Source organism: Seriola aureovittata, chromosome 15 (assembly GCF_021018895.1).
Source record: "Seriola aureovittata isolate HTS-2021-v1 ecotype China chromosome 15, ASM2101889v1, whole genome shotgun sequence".
NCBI classification, from domain to species: Eukaryota; Metazoa; Chordata; class Actinopteri; order Carangiformes; family Carangidae; genus Seriola; species Seriola aureovittata.
The window spans coordinates 13,339,831-13,357,924 of NC_079378.1; the positions used below are offsets into that span (position 1 = coordinate 13,339,831).

An 18,094-nucleotide genomic window follows, 5' to 3' on the forward strand; every position below is an offset into this window, starting at 1 on the left:
GTTAAGTCACTGCTGATGAACCGAACCTTTCTTGCTTTTTTATAAAGTAGTGTCTATCTAATGTTAGGCTAACACTGATAATACCAGTCTAAGCATAGCTGCACTGGTGTATATTTTTGCATTCAACTTTTCATTTGTAATATATTACATTTTTTAAAAGTTACATAGTTCTGCTTTAAGGCGCGTAACCATGACCCAAAGTGTCTTTTGAGGCTTTAAATCTGTTTTCTTCCAACTTCTGTGTGTAACTAGTGACTGTGGATAGGACTGCGAGGTCTGCCAAGACCGATCTGAACGCCTAGCAGCACTGTGGCTGAACGCAACCAGTGTAGACACTGATGAAGAATTGAAGCTGATGTTGACACACCACTCTCGCTATGCAGCCAATGTAGACAAAGTGTTAGACTAAAAATCTGAATGTGCAAAAATGTGCAAAAAATCAAAAGCCTGAGATGATTGTCACGTCAGAAGTGGGTGTCTTATCTCATTTGAAAGCCAGTTCTGCTCATTATCCAGTGATATCCTAAATGCTTTTTTAGTATTATTGTTATTGTTGTCATTATCATTGCTTTAATATTGTTATTATTATTTCCTACATTATTCATAACTGATTTATCCCTCTAACTATACCTTTGTCCTGATCTGGATTGATATGTGATTGGGTTCAGGACTTTCACTACATTTCCAGTTCTAACATTCAAAGAACCTCATAGTAAATAATGAATATTGTAAGTAAGGAAACTGAAGTCAAACTTGTATTTTTTTAGGGCTAAGTTTTGTGTCTGGATACAGAATAACTGTGAACCTGTTCTGTTTGGATAAAGAGTATATTTTAATTATGCAACCTTCTGAGGACTGTTTTAAAGATTTAAAGAAGAGAGGTTGGATGGTATCAGTTTTGTCATACTGTCAAACAGTTGTCACATTTTACATGGTTATGTAGTATCAGTATGAAGGAAGCTGAATTTGTTGCACACTAATGTAAATTTGCAGATGTCGTCGTGGCAGAGAATCTTAAATCTAACAAGTTAAGTACTTATTTAATGTCAACCATCACTCCGCTGTCGCAACATTACAACATGAAATTCATTGAAGCTGCGATATAGAGTGTCAACGTTAAGTTAAATGGCTGTTTCCTACTGTACTTGATGATAAAGTCTGAGCACCTTGTGATTGTAACTAAGATATATATTTTTTTTACCTCAAATTGCTCCATAGTTATCTACGATAGAAAGTAACAGCATCGACAGCATCAGTTTATTTATCTTCACTAAGAAAGCCAACATGCTTATGTTGTTGATGTACTTTGATAGATAATGCAGGAGAGATGTATTCTTCCTTTGGAGCACTACCAATCTTGATTTATGTTTTTCAATGTTTTGAATGTTTTTTATATTGTTATTTATCTCTTTCTGTTAGCTTCTAGGAAGCTATAGATCCACAGTCCTCTTTGGGTTTAGTTTGTAGTGAAAAAGCAATGTGTGATTTTTATTATTTATGGTAATATTAAAAATAACTTAAATGCTACATGTGTCCCTCTTCATTATGGTAATTGGCTCTTTGGTCTGTGGAGACCCTGACCAAATCACTTCCTTTTCCACCTCCTCCCAAAACACACTGATAAGATTACTGATGTTTTTACAACCCAGCACACCTGCTGTACATTGGCACCATACAGTCAAACTAAATTTTAACAAAGAACTGTCATGTTTAGCTTTTCTTGCTTTTTTCTTCTAAATGATTTTGCTGCATTGATTCTGATCTTTTTTTCTTATAAAGGTGGAGAGCAGTTGTGATGAGTCCCAATTATTTAACCTCTGTTGGTCAAAAGACCTGCTGAAGCTCCTTTGATGAGAGGCCCAAATATCTTCAACTCCAACCACCATCCAGAGGAAGGTTTCATTTTTACCTGAAATTGTGTTCTCTGTGTTGAGTCCACACAGCTACATTGTGTACAGTACCTCTTTGTACATTTTCTCCTCTGCAGCTTCCTGACAGGGTGGGCGGCTCAATCTCCAGAGTCTTGATACTACCTATACCATGTCCTGTTTTGAGCATTGATACCAAAAACACATGGATGCGTCACATGTTAGCTTACATCCTGGCCACATGGACACTCTTATTATTGCTGAAATATTTGCATCTCTGCTGCTGGTGTGTGCATGTGTGCAGTGATCACCTCTTTGGTGCAGTGACCTCAAATATAATGTTAATGTTATGCTCTCATATCATATCATTCACCATCTTAGTTTAGCATGTTAGCATGCTTACATTTGCTAATGAGAGAGTATTGCAGGTGTTTAGGCCTAAACAAGTGCAGTTAGAAGCAGGAGGCATGTGCTGAAAGCAACACACGCAGCTAAGAGGATAATTCCCCGGCATCAGCACCATGGAGAGCTCCATGTAATTAGACACTGTATTTGAACCTATAACAAAACGTCATAGAAGTGTAAAGACACATTAAGAGAATATACATGTACACGTAGCTCAAATTTAAACTCAAGTACTTGAGTATACTTATAGTTACATTCTACTAGTGTTTTTAAATACTATGTTTTAGGAATGATTTAATCAAAACTATGTCTGGTTGTTGTTTATTCAGTCATGAATTTTTAAAGTAAGAGAGAGATACCGAAGATTTTTAATGGCTTTAAGATTATTCTTTGAACACAGTGGATATGGATACTTATGTGTGAAATATCTGTGAGTAATATATCATATTTAACTGATGGAGGCAGATTGATACATAACACAACTTTACAAAAAATGGGCTTAGTAAACTAAAAACAATAAAGGTCTTAAAACCACCTTTTGACACAGGGTCCCTCTACAAGACAAGACAAGACAAGATGGAGGATAGAGGACACGGGTCATATTGTGGATCAGAGGTGCACATTTCTAACTAATATGTGATTAGACACAAATTATATCTCGTAAACCTGGGGGTTTTTTTTAGGGGGCCCCTGAGGATCTGGGCCCCCCCCTGAAAATTTGGTAATCCAGCCTTGGTTATCATTACACATTTCTCCGCCTCCCTGTCTCCCTCTCCCCTTACCTCCCCCCCTCTCTCCCTCTCTCTCTCTCTCTCTCTCTCTCCCTCAGTGTTCACCTACGTCTCTCTCCCAGCTGAGGGGTGGAGGCTGACGGCCGATGCCTTTTCTGTGGAGAGGATGGAGGAGAGGGGTTATTCTTCAGTCGGTTTTCGCAGAGCGACTTGATAATCACAAACTACAGCCTCAGCGGAGAATTTTCATGGGAACAAAACGTCTTAAAATGAGCCGTGGAGTGACCGTTGATCTGCTGCACAAGGTACGTACCTCTCCCTCCGCTGTTCCTTGTAGCGATCATAGCTTGTTAAATGTAATCATCATATACGGGGGACGGTGGTGGTGGTGGGGTGGATAGTTACATAACAGTGTGAGGCGAATCAGAGATTAATTAAGAGAATAATGAGTGCACTATGCAAGAAAACACGCATGTAGATATGAACATGAATGTTAACTGTAGTTGATCCCGATGGCCGATTTCCTCCTGTGACATGATGAAGGAAAAGCAGCCTGTCAGATGGAAGAAACTGGAAGGTGTTGAAGAAAATGTTCCAGGCTGTAAGAGCCTGCAGGCCCGCGGCCTCGCATCACCACAGGACTAGAACATAGATAAGAGCAATACTGGTGCATATAAAGGCAGAAAATGAACTGCCATTATAGGAAGCTGTTATTATTATCTGGATCACCTTCATCTCCATGGCGACAGGAAATCTCCAGCCTGTTAGTTTGCTCTCTGCTTCCTGCGGATGCACCTGATCCCAGCAAAAAATCATTTAGCCTAGCCTGCACTATAATAAAATCATGTTATTATGTTGAACAAGACTTTCCGTTAACCTGTATTGTAAATTTAAAAAAACAAAAACAAAACAGTGATCTCCATAGGTTAATAACTGTGGAGCCAGCTATCCTCTAATTCAGGTTTAGACTACTCTCTAAAGAAAAGTTATTTTTAAATAACTAGTCAAAGGCAAGAGCAGTAATTATATTGACCAAATCTGAATTCTATATAAAACCTTCATAGATGGAAAATCACTTTTTTCATGTTTGTCATCTGACCTTAATGGAAATTATAGACCTGTTGGTACCACTTTCTGATAAGGCACCATTCAGTCTATAAGCTGTAATGAATGGATTTATTAATGATTAATACATGATTTACTAATGCTTTGTAGTCAGCCAGTTATAAGCCATTGATAAGAGCTACTTTGGAGTTGCCAGGTTTTGGAAAATCCTCCTCCAGCAAAGCTCTTTAATTCAGGGGTTAGGAGGGGTCTCCCTCTGGCTGCAGGACATCTGGACCAGAATCCATTAATAAACTAATCAACTGCAGACGATTGACTGCAGAAACCTATGGTTTATTAACATTTATAGTTGCATGTGACTAACTTTTGCTAGTGATTCATTAGAAATGAGAAACCCAAGACCCTTCATTAATGTCATACGTTTACAGATATTTATAACTACATTATTACTAAATAAAAACACACAATCATGTTATTACCAAAAAATTTGCTGCAAGAGAGAGTCTTTATTCACACAACAGAATGGGAACTATTTAGTAAAAACAGCTCTTACCATAAACATTTAACATTAACTGTATTTATTCTCTCTACATTTGTACATTTTTGTTCAGTTTTTCACACATATCAACATCTAGTCAAACTCTGTAAGTTAATGAATGATTGTACTATAATAAATGTGTAGCTGTTAATGTTAATTAGAAGTTTATAAATAGAATTCGGACCCGATGTCCTGCAGCCGTTTTCAAGAAGATAAGTGGTCAAAGAGTTCACAGTGGAGGTATCCCTAATGAATTAAAGACAAGCGTCATGCTGGAGGAGGATTTTCCTCAAGCTGGTAACACAAAAGTTGTTCTGAATTGCCTATAACAAGTCTATAAAGCATTAGTAGATGACTTATTAACCATCAATAAAGCCATTAATTACAGCTTTTATAAATGGTGCCTTATCAGGAATTGGTACTGACTTATTTTACACCATTGTTCATCTGCTCATCATACCTTAGTAGTGTTGTAAACAAATTTAATTAATTAAACTTTATTTAATTAGGTAACCTCTTTGAGGGTGAGATGTCTTTTTCAAGAGAGACCTGAGAAAAACAAACGTTCATACTTCTGCACAAGCAACATTAAGAAGGCCAGGCAACCACAATCAAGAGAAAATTAATTTAAAAAACCATCACAAGAATCATATTAAACATCAGATAATTAAGCTTTACAGTCACCACGGAGATGGAAAGAATCTGGGCAGTTTGTAGTTCATTGCATTTCATTACCTGAAACCACGATCATTGTGTAGATATAGGATATCTAAGGTTAAGTAGTTATTTGACTGTGTACTGTAGTTACAAGATTTACAGAAGAGAAGAGATGAAGAGCTTTATAGATGAAAAGAGAGAGATTATTCAAATATCAAATATCATCAGACAGCACTAATGGCTCATAATGATAACTAACGGCTAGTTTTAATGTAATCTAAAATACCTGATAATTAATGTGAAAGTGATAACTGGATCTGATGTTGTGGCTTCCCTTTAGGATTACAGATAATTTATTCACTAATCACTAATAAAACTACATACTTCAAATCAACCCAGTTAATCTGTAGTCTGTAATCTCAAGTGTATGTATCTGATCCCTAATGAAACCAATAATTCTAATATAATAAGTAATAAACAAGATTTAATCCTAAACCAGTTGCAACCAGTTGCTAGTTAGTCTACAGCTTAGATAGATGTCTTTTTTAATACACTTTTTCTCTGTAAAATCTGTTCCAGTGTAATAAAAGCTTTAGTTGTTTCCCACTACAGTCGCTTCATCTTCAATAAAATAATTCCTACTGAAACCATAGTCGTATCCAATAAAAGGTTAGCTGCGTGGATTTATTGTTATCTCTGCCAAAAGCTTCCTCCTCCAAAACAAACCACTGTTTTATTTTCTGGTATTACCCAGTTATGTCTGCTGCCTTCTCTGCAGCCACAGCAGAGCAGAAACCCTCGTTCCTGACAGTCACTGTAGTGTAACGTAATCATTCTTTGAAGGACGGATCCTGGAAGTAACATTGTGTCTAGGCTGGTAACATGACTCAACACCCACCAGTAGTCTACCTGTGTCAGTCTGGCAACTGAGTTTGACCTGGTTTGAACCCATCTGAAGATATATCGTGTTTCTCCCAGTCACAGGCTAATGCAGTCACCTGCAGTTACTGGGTGTAAAGATTTAATAACACCTAATCTCTAGGTAACAACTAGTTTGTGAGGTCAAACCTGTTTTAATTTAGTGCTGTGTAAAACTCACACTTAGTAAACACTCATTTTTTGAACTAAACTATTTGAACTTCTACACAGCTGGAGAGACTGATGTTACTAAATATTTACACTTATCTGCTAAATGTTAGCTACCTGACAGAACTAATGTTAGTAAGGTTATATTACAGCTTGTGATGCTGCAGTAACTTCCTGTTTACATAGACTACTGGCAGCGCTGGAGATGTTTCCAAGCAACAGATTTACAGATTACTATCAAGGGATGTGTCCGAAATCAGTCACTCATTCACTCCTCCCTGCGCACTGTCCAGGGAGTTCAATGTAGAAGACTTTATATAGTGAGCTCATCGGTAAAATAAAAAAAACACTTTCAGAAACTACTTGGGTAATTTTCTCCGCACCATTTTCAGAGCAAGCGCAATGCAAGGTTAGTTACCATCAGTTATACACTACATTTGACTATGCATTGTGTGATACTAGTCCACTATAAAAGGTATATTTCTCACTATACATTCGGACAGCACCACAAAATGTTCGTAGTGAGTGAATTTGGACACAGCCAAGGACATTGTTACTATGTAGGACATTGTTTAAGTTTTACTGGTGCAACACAATTTAGTAAATCACCATTTGAATTAGCAAGTAGTTACTAAGAACTTAATAGGGACTTTACATACAAACTTATTGAAATTTAGATGGTGCAACAGGTTCTGATCAACTTTGACTTGACGAAAATATTGATAACCTGATCTGAGATCCCTCATTATTACTGTTCGCTCAAAACAATGAGCTTAACAGCAGCAGCGAGCGCTTGGAGTTTTATCTGTCAGGTAATCTAATCCTCTTTTACTTTGCTATTGATGGTATTTAGTGCTCAGGAAAATTCAACACTTCCTGAACAGATGTTTCACATTAAAAGCCTCCAGGGGACGATGCCTTCGAGAAATCTTCTCCTTCTCTGATAGGCTTTTAATGTGAAACCAAAGCAGGGTTTTTGTTTGGGATCTTTTTAAATGTATCATTTCCATTAAAGGTTCAGCTCACCAATTTCATAAAAAAAATTCTCACTATTAAATTTGTTTCTGTTTCAGTTCCCCCTTTGTTTTATTTTTGTGTAATTTGGGTAAATTGATCCTTTAATTTCCCTATCACAGTGAATGGAGCAGGTTGGTTTCCATGCACCATACTGAAGAGCAGCAATACACAGTCTCCATTTACAACAATTTGCTGTGTTTTTGAGAACCGGTTGTTAAATGAGACTAGTTTTGATCCACTGAGCACTATGCCCGAGCTCTACAGAGCTGGAGAAATACTGCCCTAAGATTTGAAAATGTGACGTTTCCTGTGTCTCTTCAGCTGTTTGTTGGCTAAAAATAACAGCACTGTCCCCAAGCGGCCTCAGCTCAATTTTGGCCACATCTGGATATAGCTACCTGATTAACAATCTCCGTCACAGATATAATGAAGAAGAGAACTAGAAACCGAATCATGAAATCACATCAAATGAGTGTCTACTGATGTGTGTTCACACATTTCATCCATATCAACAGACTCTCCTTTGAGTTGAGGTTCATCTGACACAATATGTATATGTAAACCACATCCTGCTGCAGACCAAGCACGTGGTTCAAAATGTTTGCATTTGTATAACCATCAGTGAAACTGATTATCTTGTATTCAGTAACCTCCAGTGATTCAATTTAGTTCCATTTCTAACTTCATGGGTGGCCTCTGGTTCACTAAAGGAGCTATTTTGGGCTCCCCTGGATCCGGAAGTAGAAGTCCCATTCATTTTCTCATGGACAGTTTTACATTATTCACAGGCTCAAATAGACATGAAACTCTTCTGGTTAAATCATCAGTGCAGAAGATTAAGAACTGCATTAGAAAATAACTGCTTCTTTTATAATAAGTCAAAGCTACAAACCTACGTACATAAAATTTCACGGTCGTGGGACTCCCAAGATGCATTTCAGCAGGAAACCTTCAATCACCAAGCTAATAAGATTTCCATGTTTACATCTTGCAAGAGTTCTTCTGCTACTGCTTCTAACTCATTGCTGGAGATTCCAGCCGTCTTAATCAATTAACACTAACAAAACAAAACAGAAAGACACAAATATCAGCTTCATTTCTTCCAAGAAGACCTAGCAAGCAAAATGCTTGTGAAAAACTATGAATGCGTACTGTGCATGACGTGAGGGCTAAAATGTGCTTGTTCAATATAACACTATATCTATTAAATGTCAGTTTAATTCTCTTTAACAGTGGACCTTGGCTGGTGTGAAATCCATCCATGTTTGTTTGCTTTTGCTGGCATTTCAATACTTTTTTTTAGCACCAAGTTGAATATACCAAAGCTTTTCAAAAACAATTTGACTTTCCCTCTCATGGTTACGGCTTGGGTGTTGATGCTCTCTGAACTCTCTTTCTAGGTTTAGGTTTACACTCCAGCAACTCGTAGTAAACTCATTACCCATGATAGAGTTACGCTTCACATCAGTTAGTCCTCATTCTCAAATCCTTTTTTTCTTATGAAAGTGAAACATACAGTTTGAAAATATGAACAATACTTCTAACCTCTGTGTTGCTTGTCCCAAGTTAGAGCGAAACAATAGATGTGAACTTTTCACCTGGGACGTTTAGCATCATCATATAGCCATTAAGTTCATATTAAAAAGTCGTTTTACATGTTCCTTGTTTTAAAGCAGCTGGAAACCGAGAGCTTCTGGAGAGTTTTCAACAAGCAAAGACTGAGTTACCTTTAATTAGCAAGTGAGCTACACCAGGCAAAATCCGCTGCTGACAATGTTATTTCAGCCAACAAAGTCAACCATCATGGTCATGGTTAGAAATTAAAACCCTGCCTTTAATTACTTTCATGTAAAATCAAAGACCCATTGTTTTGTGAAAAGTTACCATGAATTTTGAGTGGTAAATCTGCCACTGTCATCTGTAGCGAGCAAACATCCTTTGCTTATTTCACGTCCAGCAGTTGCAGAGTAACATCAGCATTAATTTGGGGTTATGTTTGTTTCTTTTAACTCTGTTTTTGGTCTTTACAAGAAAAACATGGCTTTTTAGCTGCTAAATGTAACTCTATGTTCACCAGCTAGTCGCAACTTTATCTGCCTTTTGGTGCAGGTAGCTTTAAATGTTTCTTTTTTAGAGCTTTTTCACTGTAAAGCTGTCTGCTGCAATAAGTAAAGTTGTGGGCCATGAAACCAAAATAGAAAATGAGTTTAAAGATGCAACATCAACTACAACACTAGTAACAAATAGAACAATTGTTGGCTCTCATTGTTTCTTTATTGTCAGTACCATTATAACAAACATGCTTTAAAAAACCCTGATTATTATGTTTCTATTCACAGCTATTCATCTATTAGAGCCCAAAAAAAAAAAAAAAAAAAATCCCAGATGTGACATGAATGACAGCTTTATGCACAAAGCAGATACAGTACATTGTTCTTCCTCAGGCCTTCTGAAATGAGATGAAACAGACAAATGTTATCCAATGCTGTGGCCTCATCCAGTACATTCCTGCTATATTGTGAGCACTTGGTAGACTGAGCTGTGCGTTGCCATGGAAACCAGCGCTGCCGAAGCTCATAATATTCCCCCGTGAATGGAGAGCAGAACGGCTTCAACACAACCATTTGTTCCAGTGGTAAAAACACTGATGGTGGCTTAGGCTGTGCGCACAGAAAAGGAAATCAGCCCTGATCTCAGGACAGTCCGCAGCACGGCAGGAAAAAAGAAAAAACTCTATACGTGACAGCCACATCAGAGGGATCAAATAATAACTATTGTATTTCATGGGCACCGCATGGATTTATTTTTATCCTGGTGGTGTCCGACTTGGTTTAGCTCCTGGACGAACATGGTAGAAGAAATATTCAGATCCTTAAGTAAAAGTGCTTATTTTGAATATTATGAAAACTAGATTTAAATGATGATAATATAATTACAAGAAAAAACTGTTTAAAAAAAAAAAAAGAATCCTCACATTTGAGAATTGGAACTATTTGAAATGGAAATATGAAATATTTGACATTTTGCCTAATAAATAAAACAGTTGCTAATTAATTTTCTTAATTTGGAACTAGTAATTAAAGCTGTTAGTTGTTGTGGAGTAAAAAATATAATATGTCCTTCTGAAATGTAGCGGATTAGAAGTATAAAGTGGCATGAAAAGAAAAGACAAATAAAGTAGAAGAACCTCAAATTAGACACTTTACTCTGTGATTTGGTCATGTAGAGTTCCCCATTTAAACCAATGCTATTTCTTTATCCGTTTTCCAGCAGCCGGTTTATAGAAGATTTAAAATGCCTAAACTAAAACAAATTAAACACAGAATGTGTGTGCATTTACTCTGTCATAATTTACTGAATATTAGAAGCAGTATTATTATTAGTATTATTATTTTATTGTCTTTAATAACTGAATGAACTGTTTTTCATTGTGGCATGAATTTTCCATGCAACACTGAAGTCAAATCACAAACAGAAGACAGTGAAAATGTGTATTACATTTCATCGTTATCCAGAAGAGAAGATGATAAGCTAAATAACTGTCCTATCAACATATGTTTTGCATTCAATTATGACAAAGCAGATGAATAGGCTTCATAAAGAGCAAATACTTAATATAGTGTATTATGTGCCAATTTGTATTTCTTTGATTTGTTTTAATTTAGGCTTTTTGAATTCTCCGTATGATTTCATATTCAATTCAACCAGTATGGAAGTTCATTGAACATTAACAAATGTTAAATTGATTAAATTCAATAATACAACAGACTCCGCCAGCTACTGCTGCAGTCTGCGCAGTGGACTCAGTGTACTTTCAAGCGAAGAAAAAGAGCAGATCAGAGCGACGCTGCCTTCAGAAATATTGTATTTAAGCATTTCAAAAACATTTTATCATTCTGTGGGATCCTAAAAATACTGTCAAAGTTACAAGCTGCTGCTCTAAAATAATGTTTTTGGGGTCCAGCCCCCCAGTGGTTAAGGACTGAGTTATGCTCTAAAAGAAATACTTTGTATGATGTGTTGTCCGACCACAGCAAAAATCCAATGTGTTTATAGCTGCTCTGAACGGCAACACTCAAGTGAAAAGCCTGCTGTTATAGGGAGGAGGAGAAGCAATATTGTTTAAATATAGGGATAACGGTGCACATTTTCTCCCCTGGAAGACATTTATACTTGAAATAGTTGTGTAAATACTGAAAAAAGAACTAGAGAGAGCACTTCAAAACCAGCTTACTTTCTCACCTCCACGCAGCTGGCTAAACATGGCATTAAGTGGGAGTGAATGTTGCATCGCCTGAAATTGGTGGACACAGCCCCCATCTAATTACATTGTCAGAAAAGTTTGCGGGGTCTTCAAAGCTATAGTTGTAATATAGTATAGTGGTAATAGTAGTATAGCCTAGTAGTAGTATATAGTAATAACATTTTGTTTTTCTCCCAAGATTTGTGTGACGAATTATGGAGTAACAGAGAGCTGTGGCCACAAATAGGGCTGCCAAACAAGACGACAATAAACTTAGCAAGCAACATAGTTTAAAAATATACTGCGTCTTATTTCAAAGGTGTTGCTATTATTTGAAAACTGCATTTGAACTTGAGTGTTTTATTCCTGCTGGAGCTGCTGTCTAAATCCTGTCCAAACCGCAGCATCACACAACCCATCAACACAGACAGAATACTATGAGATACCACACAAAATATCATAGGAAACTACTGAGGAAGCTTGTGTGGCCTCAATAATATAAAATGTGTCATACATGTTGTTATACTGGTTGTGACTGCCTCCGTTTGAAACCTGCTGCGTGCTTGTTAGGTCAGATGGCAGCAGTTCACAAGGTGATACGAAATGATGTGCCTTGTGTCGCTGTACGAGACCTCAGGGTGGTCATAACCACAGTCAGGACACCAAGAAAGTTAAATATAGAATTGGACATAGTTTAGGTCACAGTTAATAAACCTCTTCTTTGACACTAATCTGGATAATTATCTTATTCTTCAGATATGGTTACCTCTCAGAATAATTTCCTCATGGGTGCTGAGGAGCTCCCCAGCACCCACAACGCATTACAACCTTAATTCAGAGCTACACACCTACTCGATACTGCAGGAGTTACTGTTACAAAGTGCAGCTTGCTTTTGGTAGTGTGGGTGGTAACATGTTCTCCCTCTGCCTCACTGTAGCTGCACAGTTTCATGCTGAAACTATTTAGTGCTACTCGTGTACCTGCACACTGGACTCAACTCACTCAAAAAAGGCAGAGTAGGAGGTTTATTGTTTGTGATATTATCTGCATGCATGCCATGTTTGTTTAGCTGCCACTCAGTCTGAGAGTATGTGCACATTAAACTGTTAAATATGCAAAAGCATCTTATTTATCTCAGGTTCAGCCCCTTGTCCAGACTGAAACATCATTTTTCTCTCCTCAAAATGGAGCTTTTTCTAAAATGGCCTCCAGAGTGTGTAAATCTGAAAACGCCACTTCGGTGTTTCGGTGTGTTAAACTATGCTTTTCAAAACAATGAGGTAAGCTGCTCAGGGAGGGTCATGGATTGTGTGGCTTTAAAGTTAAGGCAACTTTAACTTTCTCTGTGATTGTTCATTTTAAATGCCAGCGACGTTGAACACACAGTATAGCTGGTGTCATTAGCGTGGATTTAGAATGATTTTTATCAGACAGCATTGTGATTATAAAATAATAATTTTCATTACTGCAGTGCAGCAGCTTGGGAATGATTTCTGCTTAACATGTAGTGTTGATGGGCTGCAATTAAATCACTGTTTCGTACTTGTTCAGTTGCTGGACAACAGAAATGGAAAAATATGTAAATGAGAACAGCTATGCATGTAGGTGACCACAGAGAGCAGGAGGCTGTCACTTGGCAGAGTAACTGGTTGTGTGTGTTGTCCAGGCCGAGCTGTGTGGCAGCAAAGTTAATAAGATAACTTTCTGTTGTCTCCCTCTTTTCTGTATTCCATAAAGCCGATGATACAGCACAGCTGTTGTCATTAACCTGTGTTTATGTTGGGTTTGTCAGACGATGTCCCGACCATGAAATAATGATGTGGTCCCCTGGTGTGTCCGTCTCACTCCTTACCAGATGTTGTCTGTGATGCAGTTTCGTTGTTTGGCAGCTGAAGAGACGCCACAGAAGAAGAGATTCAGCCGTTTTTTGTTTTTCAGATGTTTCACTGTGGGCAGTAATCTCTACAACAACCTGGAAACAATAATGTAGCTGCAAAGCATTTTCATGTAAAAATGATATTTTGATATTTCTGAGGAGCAGAAGTTTTTCCATAGCTGATTTGATTTTGAAGTCTTTAAAACCGGGTGGTAATTTAATTGAAAACACCCCAGACATGTTTTAATGATTTGATTCTAACATGGTATGGAAATCATTTACTTCAGTTATTAAAGACAAAAAACTAAAACATTTATTTTCATCACATGTTTCTTAATAAAATATGACACAAGGGTTGCTATAGGGAATTTGCACATTAAAGGAAATGCATATTATAACGAGTATTGCATTTTACTTGCTTGTTTTTATTTTGGAATTTGAAATCTTCCATAAAATAAATAAATAAATAAAAAAAATCTGGCTCTGTAATGTAAAAGTAATCAAAGAAGACAAAATTATAATTATTGTCATTACTACTACTTCAGGCGCATTTTAATGTTCTTCGAGAGTTTCACCTGGTTGGTATAGAGAAAATCATCACAGTGACCAGTAACTGCAGCACTTAGATAAATGTAGTGCAATAGAAAGTACAATATTTCCCTCTGAAACAGTGAAGTAGAAGTATGAAGTACCTTAAAATGAAAGTACAAGTACCACTAAATTGTACTTAAAATAGTACTTGAATAAATGCACCTAGTTACTTACCACTGCCTACAGCCTCTGTAAAGGCTCCATCGTCTTTACTTGCTTGAGTCAAAGCAAAAAAAACAAAAAAACTGTTGCTAATAATTACTGTCACGTTTCCTTTCCTATAGGCTTGAATCCACCTAGAAACCCCATGGAGCAGGATGTGGAGAGCCCAGCCATCATCAGACAGCCCAAGTTGCCAAAGCAGGCCCGTGAGGACCTGCCTAAACAGCTGGCAGAAATGGACAGGACTAAGAAGATCCAGCGGTACGTCCAGAAAGACGGGAAGTGCAACGTCCATCACGGGAATGTCCGAGAGACGTACCGGTATCTGACAGACATTTTCACCACGCTGGTGGACCTCAAATGGAGGTTCAACCTCTTCATCTTCGTGTTGGTGTACACAGTAACATGGCTCTTCTTTGGCTTCATGTGGTGGCTTATTGCTTACCTCCGGGGTGATCTGGACCATATAGCAGACAATCAGTGGACTCCATGTGTCAATAACCTGAACGGGTTTGTGTCAGCGTTTCTGTTCTCCATTGAGACGGAGACCACTATTGGTTATGGATACAGAGTCATCACGGACAAATGCCCCGAGGGGATAGTTCTGCTTTTAGTTCAGTCAGTGCTGGGATCTATCGTGAATGCCTTCATGGTGGGTTGCATGTTTGTTAAGATCTCGCAGCCCAAGAAGCGAGCTGAGACACTAGTGTTTTCCACCAATGCGGTCATCTCAATGAGAGATGGACGACTGTGCCTGATGTTCAGAGTCGGAGACCTCCGAAACTCGCACATCGTTGAGGCTTCAATCAGGGCCAAGCTTATCAAGTCTAAGCAGACCAAGGAAGGGGAGTTCATCCCTTTGAACCAGACGGACATAAATGTGGGTTACAACACAGGAGACGACAGGCTCTTCCTAGTGTCCCCACTCATCATCTGCCATGAGATAAATCAGAACAGCCCCTTCTGGGAGATCTCACAAGCCCACCTGGCCAAGGAGGAGCTGGAAATTGTTGTGATTCTGGAGGGGATGGTCGAGGCCACAGGTGAGTCCTCAGATTCACCTTTCTGGCAGGATGTTTAATTTGTGATGCATAGATTACAATAGTGTGTACAGCAATTGTTATTCAATAGATTTGTTTGTTGGACAGTGTTGCACAAGGAAAACATATGATTACTGTATTTCGTTGCCTCAGATTTACAAAAGTTGCCTCATTTTCAGTGACAGACCTACTTCATCATTACACAGCATGTCAATAAGTAGTATTGTCTTTTCATTTAATTTTTTTAATTAATTTCAGTCAATTTAACAAACAATACAATGACATAGTATTTTTAGGGATGGCAATGTGGTCCATACGAAGAGTTTATAGCCACACTACCAGTACTTTAGTCCAGATTGTAACTAGACAGACGTTCATGGTTTCAAGATGATGAATCCTACTGACTTTGGTGTTCCCCTGATTTTTTCTGTTGAGCCACCAGCAGGGGAAATTTTTCAGTGAAATATCTTCTAGATGGATTGACACAAAATTTTGTACAAATGTTCACGGTTTTGCTTAAAGCGCTTCTTGTTAGACCTTCAGTCTTTTTGTTCAGCTCGAATTTAATTACTCACATGTAAATGGCTTCAAAAAGGCAGAATGTAACTAAGTGCATTTACTCAAGTACTCTATTTGTGTGTAAATTTGAGGCACACAGTATCTTCATTACATGCCACTTGATACTTCTACCTCATAACATTTCTAAATTTTGGACTTTTTGCGGCACTGTCAAATATTATAGCTATTGTTACTAGGTACTTTACTGAGATAAAAAATAAACTACAAAGTGTATTAAGTTAGAGATGAAGTGATTAGCCTATTAAAGGAGCTATATGTAAGTTTGGAGGGAGAAACAAAAGGTGGAAATACTATGTGAGGTGAGAGGAACAGGTGCGTCCAGGTGTTCTGAAATAACAGGAAGTTTAGTTATTGTAGTGTGGCTTGCTGATCAACCCACACAGCTCATGGAGGCAATTTGAAACAAAGTGCTGCAATTTGTGGCTAAAATTCATACTCCTCAAAGTCATAACTCAGCCAAACCTGAAGACAGAGGCATGATACACACATTTTTAGATTCTTTGTGACCTAGGATATAATTTTCTCCTATTTCCATTGCAAATAATGTCCATAAATCCACTTAATACTCCGGGAAAAACAGATGCTCCTTTTCATTCTTCAGTATCAAAGTGATTCATTGATAGTTGTCTGTACATCCATGTGTGCAGTGTAAACAGGAACTGCTAATAGCTAATTTGGCATACTTTCAATGGTGCCAATTTGCCAAAATGTAAATAGATGCATCCATTAAAAAACTGGGCTCAAGCTGTAACAGCATAGCTGAGCTGAACCCATGGCAACATTATAGTTATTATACTTATTCCTGTTGACATCCACATTGCACTATAGGGTAGAGGCAGAAAATCCAAGGGACAGGGCAGATATCTCAAAACTGGGACGAATAAAACCAAAACTATGGGTAGACACCATGAAAGCAAAGTGGGAAATATGTATTTTGTAGTTTGGCTGCACTGACCTTGTAAGGTGGCCCAAATCTTTTAATCCTTAATGTTGCATTGTGTCTCCAGGCATGACGTGCCAGGCGAGGAGTTCATATGTCAGCAGTGAAATCAAGTGGGGCTACCGCTTCACACCAGTCCTGACACTGGAGGATGGCTTCTATGAGGTGGACTACAACAGCTTCCACGACATCTACGAAACCAACACACCCGCCTGCAGTGCCAAAGAGCTGGCTGATATGACAAACCGCACCCGCCTGCCCCTAACCTGGTCGCTGGCCAGTAAGCTGAGCCAGCAGGGGCTGCCAGAGTCTGAGCAGGAGGGTCAGGAGACCAAGACCACCCCGGACAACCAGGAGAAGAGCCAGCAGACTGAGAGGAACGGGGACATTGCCAACATAGAGAGCGAGTCCAAAGTGTAGCGAGCGTGATAGAGGAGGGAAAGACGACAGGTTCAAGGTCCATATGTGATTATTGGACTGGACTGTACGCCTTGGGATGACCACACAAGCTTGTGGAGCACAGGTGAGAATCTGAGGTACTAAAGGAGGACCAATGAGCACAGTAGACCAAGTATCCCCGCACCAATGACCGCTTTTTCTCAGTGATTAACAGTTACCCCAAAAACAACAACATAACATCTAGACATGTGGCCCACCGCTGAACTGAAAACCCTTTTGCGGCAAGTGCATGTTTCAAATATAATGTGATGTCCTCCTGATGAGATTCCTATTATTTTTTCTATTAAAATATTCCTAGGGGCATTTGCATAAGTATTTTTGTATATACTATAAAACGTTTTGAATTCTTTGTTTTGTTGCGGTGTGAATATTTGACAGATGTTTGATACTAATTCCTTTAGGTTAGGTCTGTATATATTCTATGCCTTACTGTATGTATAAAGCTTTCATTATTTGTTTTTCAGAAATATATAAGCATGTATAAACATTATCTGCAGTTTATTTATCTTGTATTGTGTATATACTGTATGATGATAATGTTATAAGAAAAACATACATCTCAATGGATGCAAACTCTAGTTTAAACCAATGACCAATTCTTCCCCAATGATAGATGTTTGTTTAAAGTAGTATTACATGTCTATGATACTATTCCTCAAGAAGCCATGACTTGCTGTTTACAGCCGAGTGACTTCAGACAATGGCCCTTTAAAACTGCATTTAGTCACTTTTGCACATTGGAGGCCTCTAGTGGAGAACGGTAGTCACTATTTCAGTCTCCAGAAATCCCTCACATCACCTAACAGTATCAAAAATAAAATAAACAGTAAATTGCA

At 38.1% G+C, this 18,094-nt stretch overlaps 1 protein-coding gene across 1 annotated transcript; it reads left to right on the plus strand.

Moving 5' to 3' along the window:
- The first annotated feature begins 3,108 nt into the window (after positions 1-3,108).
- Positions 3,109-18,094, plus strand: kcnj6 (potassium inwardly rectifying channel subfamily J member 6). The gene is made up of 3 exons (XM_056397054.1): positions 3,109-3,309; positions 14,363-15,283; positions 16,867-18,094. Exons 2-3 carry the CDS (start codon positions 14,386-14,388, stop codon positions 17,217-17,219), a joined length of 1,251 nt encoding a protein of 416 aa, XP_056253029.1. The 5' UTR covers positions 3,109-3,309; positions 14,363-14,385; the 3' UTR covers positions 17,220-18,094.